Raw genomic sequence first — 9,527 nt, forward strand, 5'->3', positions numbered from 1 at the left:
TTTGATTTCATCACAGCTATCTGATCTTCATTACCATTACAAAAAATATGGAAAGCCTAAGAAGTATTCAGAAAAAACTCTATTAAATTATGGTCTTCATTTTTCATTTTGTCAGCATTGTTTATTCAAAATGTATCCTTTGAATACTGTTCACCATCATTACAATATAATAAGCCTAGACACAACACAGACACTAGTCCCCTCCCACAATCTTGTATACTATATTAAAAACTAGCATATAAAATTAATAAGAAGTACATGAAGAATAATTTATGAAAAGACTAATACTAAGAAAACTTTCAGTTGTGCTTATAATCTTTGCCATGATAATTGGTAATAATCCAAAGTTAATAAGGTGCAGAAATAAGCCAATTTATGAGAAGTCCAAAAAGATATAAAATAGAATGTCTAATAAAGTAGAAAGGATGGTATCTCAAGAACAGCAAGCTTATTGCATCAGGATAATAAATTTGCTAGGTAATTAATGTACAACCAAATAAGAGAGTAAAAATTATCTAATGAAAGCATTGGTGACATAGGAAAACATTGAGCTAGGGAGAGATAATCAGATTTTCTTTTTAAAAAATCTATGAAGATGTAGTAAATGGATTAGATTGCAGAGATTCAGAACACTAGAAATAGGAAGCACTCAGAGGGTTGGTGTAAGAGTTCAGGAAATTCATGAGTGAAATACAGACATAGGTAATCATCCAAAAGAAAGAGCTGCTACTATAGTAAAACTGTGACTTGATATTTAATTTTTCTTTTAATTTTTTTATATATTGAAGGTAGTACAACAGACAAGATAGAACAAAGTCAATCAAGACAGTGCAGTGAAATTGGTACAAAATGTCACAACAGTTTACCAGGATAACAGTAATGGTATATCTCATTGTCTTAAAAATAATTGCTCTTTCAATCAGGTATAGAAAAATCAAATAAAATACAGAGCATTATAGAAATTATAACAACAGAATATTGAATAGAGCAATATAATTAATTAGCACAAAGCAAAACGGTGAGAATATTTGTCTTGAATGAGATGGTGGAAGGAATTCCCTGCTATTTGGTATATCGCATATAGTCAACCTCCCAAGAGGCACACAGACCTCTGGCTCCCATTTGCTAAAGGGGTATGGGGTGTGGCGAAGGATGTTTGATTCTCAGCCCGTGCACAAGTAGGCTCATGGCTGCTTATCAGAGAGGCAAGTGGGTTGCTAGGTTTCCTAGCACCCTAAGTTTCAGCATGGCATGGATCTCAGGAGATGTTGGCAGATTTTTCCCTGCGGAGGCCACTGCTTGCCTGAGCCACAGCTGCTTACCAGGGAGGCAAGTAGGTTTCTTTGTGTCCCAGGACCCTAAGTTCCAACATGGCCCATATTTAGTTCTTTGGGAAGAAAATTTAAATCATTTGCAAGAAAATCTCAGTGGCAATAATTCAATGGTACACATTAATGGAGGATGGGCAAAAAATGGATGCTATTGGTATCTTGTATTTTGACACTAAATTGATTAAGAAGTTCGGAATTTATTTATTTTCATACCGGGGATCAAACTCATTAATTTGCAATTGGTGGACAGGCTGTGCTGCTGATCTATGTCCTCAGCCCCTAAGAACTATTTTACATTTAATTTCACTAAATGGAATCTGACATTCCAACAGTTTAAGATAATAATCTCAAATAAACACACAATAAAAAGCAATTGTATGTACTTGTATAAAAGTAAATGGCTAGGTTCAGACAATTATATGAACAAGGTAAAATGAGGATGTATTATATAAACCTGTGAAGCTCTTTGTTAACATTTTACATTGCAAAAATACAAAAACAAAAAAGAACATTCCATTGAACCAAGGTGTGTTTGTGTACCCACAGCAATATTTGCTGTGAAACGGCATGCCGTTCACCTTGGCTTGAACACAGATTCAAAGACATTTTTCCTTCCAATAATACAATTTTATAGCTCAGAGCTCTCAAGGACTGAAGCACTTTGTTGAAACATATATTTAATGTCATTTGCCAAGGCAGCAGGATACCTGAGTAAAGTTTCCTCGTCTGATATAATCATGGCATGAGCATGACCTGACAGAGAAACACAGAGAAAATTTAACAGAGTGTAAATTAAGCAATTGATAGCACCAATGATTTCTCTGAAAGTCACATTGATGTGATCATACACTGTGGTGTTGCACAAGTAATATTCCTATGAAAGGACCCAAAAATATAACATATTTTAAATTGATAATATAATTCTAAGCTATATATAGAAATGAAGCTATTATTATTGTTTCAGGATTATGACACTTCAAGAAATTCTTTTTTTTAACCTAAAGGTTTTTCAGAAATAGATAATGGAAATTTAAAAAAAAAATGGAAAAAACCAATATTTTTTAAATGCAGTTCATTTAGAAAATACAAGTAATCCAGAAGTCAAACATTTGAAGCATTATCAATGTATATATGTATATGCTAAACAGAATATATATAAATATATACCAGAGAATATTTTCTGAATGAAAATATAACACTGTTAGGAGCAGCAGAACAAATAAAAAGCAGAGAAAAAAAAAGAACATGGAAAAACATCACTATGAATAGTACTAAAACTAGCTGCGGTTACATGTACAAAATTGAAATTTACAATCTCGCATCGTCTTAACATTTATATCCTTTGACCTAATGAGATACTCCTTTGAAAGTATGTAAAGAAAAATAATCCAGAAACACAAACCTAAAGAAACCTTTAGATTAAATAACATTTCTATGTGTATATCACTGCTCTTATTGTTGTAACATCAAAGTATTCTTCAGTAACTATAAATCAGCTATAATAAGAATGTGAAATGAAATCTTGGTGTAAATATTTTAAATTAACTTTGCTTTTAAGGGATTAAATAGAAACATAGGGGTGATGGTTTGGCTCATTGCACAACTGCCTGCCTGTCAAACACTGGGTCAGGAGTTTGATCGTGATTACCAAAAATCAATAAACAAACAAATAAACAGAAACATAAATGAAAAAATATTTTTAAAATGTTGTAAAAGAACAATTACATATACATCTGTAGTTCAAGAAATGACTCTTAGAAACATTGATTCCACAACCATATTGTTAACATTACTCCTTGTATCTTCCCCTGAATTTTTAAGGATGGTGAACTTTTTCTTACAAAAATTTTACCAGATGCTAATTGCCATTCCTTCTTGCCTGTATCAATTTCATCTATTTAAATACACTTTTTTTCAATAGTGTTTGCTGTGCTTTTGATTTTTTTATAATGGAGTCAATTTATTCTTCCCAGGAAATGGAAAACTTCGTGCAGAGCTCTGGAGACCATGGCATCGTGGTGTTTTCCCTGGGGTCCATGGTCAGTGACATGTCAGAAGCAACAGCCAATGCCATCGCTTCAGCCCTTGGACAGATTCCACAAAAGGTTGGCAAAGAGTCTCGATGGCAGCATTCACTAGAGAAATCATGAAGCTCTGCAAAGATTTTATTTCAGATACTTACTCTTTTTTCCTATAGGATTGTTGAGGTCACTGTAATATGCAAGCAATGTTATGGAAAGTGTTAACTTTACTGAAAATTCTGCTATCTGAGTAACATGAAACAGGTATCAAAAAAAGACTTGAAGTAAATTATTTAATTTAGGATTTTTGTGTTATGTCCTCCTTTTAGTTCATACAAATTTTGGAATACACTTCTGTATTGTAATTTTAAGGGGGTATTAGAGCAGAGAAAAGCAAGAGTGGCCTATTCAGGATTCATATATGCATTCAGTCATGTTAATCCTAAAATAAGAAATCCTAGTCTGAGAGATTCCTGACTACACCTAAAGCAGGAAGAAGTTAATAATAGTTTGGGGATGACCTCTGCCCTTACAGTGGTACTTATGTATTACAAAATATTTTCTGCAAGGACGCTGAATTTTTCCCACTCGGTTAATGTCTTTCTAATCATGAAACCAAAAAGGAGGAGAACAATAAACTGAAAGATACCTTTCTAGGGAGGTTGCACAGTTAACCTCAGCATATAATGGAGAAAATGTTTCTCACATCTTATACATGTGCAATCAGTAGCTATGAAATAGAGTAGGTTTTAGTTGCATAAGCTTTATATTCTCCTATGCCAATTTTTGTCCCAGAATGTGAAGTTGCGTTTGACATTCCCCCAGTAACGGGATCTCTAATTCCTGCAAATGTTTCTCCAGTTAAGGAGAATATCACGGAATTACTAAAACCATTACCTCATTGGAGGACATTGTAATGAAATGCTTAAGCTATAACAGTAGATTAAGTTCAGCTGTGAAAATTTTCTATGGTGTCATGGGAAATGAAAGACTTTTAAAAAATAATTATTCATATGTTCTTTTTTGAAACATTGTATCACTTTTGAATTGCAAACCAACTCTTTGTGTTTAACATAGATTCCAGTCCTAAAAGTAGTGATGATATTATGAATTGTTTTCACAAATGCCCAGTAAATATATTCTATAATAAGGAATTAAAACTTAATAAAATCCTGTTATACGTCCTTCTGCATAAAATCAATTAATATCCAATAGAATTTGATTATATGAATTAGATATTTACAGATCAAAGTGCTTTTTTGCATGTTGATTGAGACACAGGTATCTACTTGGAATCTATAATGGTATTATAAAATCAGTCAATGATAACATTAGAAGGTATCATAAACATATACTAATGTAAATACAAATGTAATAAATTCTCTAATCCTTCTTAAATATTAATGTAGGGAGACAATTTTCAAATAATTCAACTTTTTTATATAAATTGCTTTATACAAAATAATTCAATTTTTATCTAAATTGCTATATACAAGATATTATGAGTATATTCAAACCATTAAAATGTAAAATGACTGTGGAAATTGTTTGTGTTCTGTTTGTATCAGTTTTTTTTTTTTGCAGTTGTTAATATGTAGTCTCCCTCTGTTGATTTAAAAAAATTACCCCTTAGAAGGCACTCAAATTGTTTTCTAGGCTTTAAAACTCACAATATGGTATAATGCAAACTATATCCTAACAGGTGATTTGGAGATTTGATGGCAAGAAACCAGATACCCTAGGAGCTAACACTCAGTTATTGAAGTGGATCCCCCAGAATGACCTACTTGGTAAGATGCTGGAGAACAAGTACTGAAAGCATAAGGCTATAAGCCAAATGATTGCTAAAAAAGAAACAAACCAGGGAACACTTTTAATTACAAAGTCAAAACTAAACCAAACTTTATACTGCACCTTTGCAATGGAAGAGGAAGTAAAATAATTTGTAACAATTGGATTTTTGGAACAATTGTTTAGCAACAATTTTAAGATCCTCATTTCAAATATACTTGTCTCTAGAACAGGGATGTTTTAATAAATTATTTTTCTATTCTTTTAGTTCAATCATTGATTAAGAAATACCAACTCCTTTCTTTCTATAGAAACACGTGTTTATAAAAACAAATCAAAAAAATCTTGATTTATTTACATTAAAGTTGTATTTCTATTTATTGATGTGACACTTTAAGGCAAAAATTTCATTTTGTAATCATGATTTAATATCACACTCTTTATTCCCACTGCTGTATGCTGCTGACATGCAGTAACTCTATGTCAGATCTGTGACTGAACTACAGTTGAATATGTTGTAATGCACACACGACTCTTCATGATGATCATTTATTCATTGGTAAAGACATCTACTGTATCTTCCATGTAACATTCACTTACCTTTCCAGTGGATTTGCTGATTTTTATTCTGAGACATAAAAGGGACATCATTGCTCTTTCATAGATGTACATTATTTATATATAAAATGGAACCCTTTTAGTGACTCATAATGTGTATTTCACATTGTATTTCTAACCTTTATGATTAATTATGTTACTGACATTCACCCCACCTTAGGTCATTCAAAAACTAGAGCTTTTATAACTCATGGTGGAGCCAATGGTGTTTATGAGGCAATCTACCATGGAATCCCTATGGTGGGCATTCCTCTGTTTGCGGAGCAACATGATAACATTGTTTACATGGAGGCTAAAGGAGCAGCTATTAAACTGGATTTCCACACAATTTCAACAACAGATTTGTTAAATGCACTGAAGAAAGTCATTAACAACCCTTCGTGAGTACAAACTTTTGAAAAATTCCTTATCATTCTATTCGATAACTTCTTACATAACTTCCAAGAAAGTAGCAATAAGTGTGAATTAAGGATAATGGAATACAAACTTTCTTAATGCTGAATCCATCATTAGTAACCAAGTGGCAGTGCAAGAAATAATATTTTCAGCACTTTTATTGGATAAAAGCTTTAGGCAAACTTTAGCCAAGGTGTAAACTTTAGAAATAGCCTGTAAAATGAATAAGAAGAATCACTGAATGTGATCACAGAGGAATGACAATGAAATGTGAAGAAATAAAAATTTTAAAAGAATTTATACCTGCCATTTAGCTGGGAATTCATAAGAGATATATGTCATAAAACGATACATAAAGCTGTGCAGCATTCCAGAAAGGCATTCTGTTTTGTAGTTTTAATGACTAACCTGTGGATAAATTTCAATACTGGTTTTTAATTACTCATGTAATGATTACTAAGGTTACTTACAAGTGTTGGATGAACCATGGCAAGGATTTGTACTTGGTCTTTAAATTATACTCCTGATTTTGACCTTTAGAACAATATCAGAAACTCCAAAAATATTCATTCTATTATTTGTGAATTTTTCTGAACTTGTTTAATTTTCTTCAGCTATAAACACAATGCTATGAGGTTATCAAGTATTCAGCGTGATCAACCAATGAGGCCCCTGGACAGAGCAGTCTTCTGGATCGAGTTTGTCATGCGCCACAAGGGGGCCAAGCATCTGAGGCCTCTTGCCCAGAACCTCACCTGGTACCAGTACCACTCTCTGGATGTGATTGGCTTCCTCCTGGCTTGTGCTGCAATCATTACTTTTGTTCCCATAAAGTGTTGTTTGTTTTGTTTTCAAAAGTTTGTCAAGACAGGAAAGAAAAAAAAGAGAGAGTAGAGCTGTTCAGATACATGGCTTTACACATGAGAAAGCTTCATCTAATTCCACTGCCATGGATAGACTCATTAAGAAATGATCCACCATGTTGTGTAATATCTTTGCCTTGGAGATTTAAACATACAATGCAATCTTGTTCAAAGAATCTACAATTCAAATTTCAGTGTTCAATTAACAGTTGTAATTTAATTTTCACATGTATGTCATGATGAACCTTAAAAGAATGAGAATGACTGAACCCACAATATATTGATTTGAGACAAATAGGAAGCCTTATAACTATTGTATCCTCAGGTATATTTTCAGATTCAATAAAATGTAAACCACTGAATATTATTTTTATGTAAATAAATCAGAGGCAGGTAGTAAAAGCAGGGGCATCATCTTGTTAATGATAACAAGATGTATTGAAGATATATATAGCTAAAATAGAGGACAAAAAGTTCAATATAGCCAGAGCTCAACTTAATAATAAATATGAATACTACTGTCTTGTAGCAAAAATCAGAATTTGGTGAAGTATGGAAGCCAAAGTGAACCAGGACACTGTAGGAAAATGGAAAATTTAAGTTGGAAGGAAATAGAAAATTTCACAAAATGGCCTGACATCTGGGGTTAGTGAAGATAGTACATTGTGAATTCTGGGAGAATAACATTTACATGAGGAAAGATATAAGAAGAAGGGCAGGATCAGCTGTAGGGACAAAACAATGACTTAGGAAAAATAGAAGACATGATGAATTTAGCCATTTTCACAGCACATTGGTAATGCAAGTATTTAATTTCATGGGATTTTTATCAGAGCATATCTCTTGAGGAATATCAAATATATACTACAAAATATCAGTTCTTTAACAAATTTTCTTTGTTGTAACTAGCTTCCTTAAACCTTGTATCCCAATGATAGATTTCATTTGAATAAAGTATCTTCTATCTTCGACTGGAATTTTCTCTAGCTATTATTTTCGGTTTACCAAATAATGATATATAGTTGAATAACTAGACAAAACAAGAAAGGAGTTTTGGCTGAGGTTCTAAGAGTATAGTTCATTAACAGTAAAGTACAATATTAGTATAATATTCCCGCCTCCTCCTACCAGATCATTACTTTTTAACCTTATTTTTCTAATTCAATATATCTACCACCTCAGTATACAAAATATTGAGGACATAGAACCAGAAATTTGTATTACATTGGTATGTTTCCTTTCTCAAAACACGTAGAAAAATACCAGAAAATGAAACTTTGAGTCAAAGTATTATGTGCAGCCATTTGTAAAGCCTATGTTTAGAGAGCCATGAATTCTCCATATCTTGTCTTTTCATAACTACAGTAATCATGTGTGAACTGCTCAGTGCAACCCACAGAAAGGGAAGAAATGGAGGACCAGAACTTCTTGGTACAAAGATGTTTCTAAACAGCTGTTTGCCACATAAATATAATTATCATTTTGACATAAGGAAAACACCTATCTATATTAATAAATTTCAAATGATTTTCAACCAAAATTTTAAGGTAGCTATGTAAATAAGTGAAATGATAATTATTCATTTTTTTAAAGACTGTAAAACTAAACCTAATGAAACAGAACAAAGAACAACAGAAGAAACAGTGTATGTGACACAGATTTCTAAACAATAAAACAGGAAATCTACAATGGCTACCATAATGTCTCGATTTCTTCTAAATAGTTATCTATATGTTCACACACAATGAATTCATATAGGATCAAATAGCATAAAACTGATCAAAACAGTGTAATGACAGTGAATTACCTTCAAAGCCTTCAAAAGTAGACAATACACAATCAATAATGGCTGCCATAAACTCTCTCAATCTTTAAAAAATGTCTGTCCATACCTTCATGTATGCAGAAACTAAACAATTCAAAAGAGATTAAAACTATTCTGAACCAAAACTAAAAGCACTAGTGGATTACACTGCATGAGGATACGGAATCAGCAATAGATACCACAATGTGTCTTTTTCTTAAAAGTAGATATTCATTTCTTCATACATAATATAATCGAATCTCATAGAGTATTTAGGAAAATTTCACATGTATAAGGCTCTATGTGTATACCTGTCATTTCTGTAATAGAGGAAAAAATAAAACAAAACAGATTGCTACAAAAACAGGAAAAATGAAAAATAGCAATAGCAGAGGCCAAAACATTGACTTTCAAACAAAGTGGTAGACAGGTAACTGAGGTTGTGATTAAGCACAGTGATCTTCAGAGTTCCTCATATCACCAGACACAAACACGCACAATCGTTCCAATACAATGAATGTCAGCTGTTTTGTTTCATGCACTTATAGAGACTGTAGCACAATCATCTTAACTATCCTAAGTGTCTTTATACAAATTTAGAGGCTTTTTCCTTTCCTTTTTCTTTTTCCTCATTCTCTCAGAGATGTTATTTTTCCCACTTTGAGAAGATTCTTACCATTTCACTGTATTTAATTGAGGATTT

The 9,527-nt window shown here is 32.4% G+C and overlaps 1 protein-coding gene across 8 annotated transcripts in view; it reads left to right on the forward strand.

Moving 5' to 3' along the window:
- LOC134470293 (UDP-glucuronosyltransferase 2B17-like) overlaps positions 1-7,997 on the forward strand; it is a 33,550-nt gene extending 25,553 nt beyond the window's left edge. For all 8 annotated transcript variants that reach the window (XM_063240689.1, XM_063240688.1, XM_063240690.1 and 5 more), the window contains 4 exons: positions 3,305-3,436; positions 5,055-5,142; positions 5,922-6,141; positions 6,772-7,997. In XM_063240689.1, coding sequence (XP_063096759.1) covers positions 3,305-3,436; positions 5,055-5,142; positions 5,922-6,141; positions 6,772-7,051 — 720 coding nt within the window. In that variant the 3' untranslated portion in view covers positions 7,052-7,997. The remainder of the gene's footprint in view (positions 1-3,304; positions 3,437-5,054; positions 5,143-5,921; positions 6,142-6,771) is intronic.
- Positions 7,998-9,527: the final 1,530 nt, after the last annotated feature.

The sequence above is a fragment of the Cavia porcellus genome, unplaced genomic scaffold (assembly GCF_034190915.1).
Source record: "Cavia porcellus strain 051 isolate PalLab524CR breed Dunkin Hartley unplaced genomic scaffold, mCavPor4.1 scaffold_30, whole genome shotgun sequence".
NCBI classification, from domain to species: domain Eukaryota; kingdom Metazoa; phylum Chordata; class Mammalia; order Rodentia; family Caviidae; genus Cavia; species Cavia porcellus.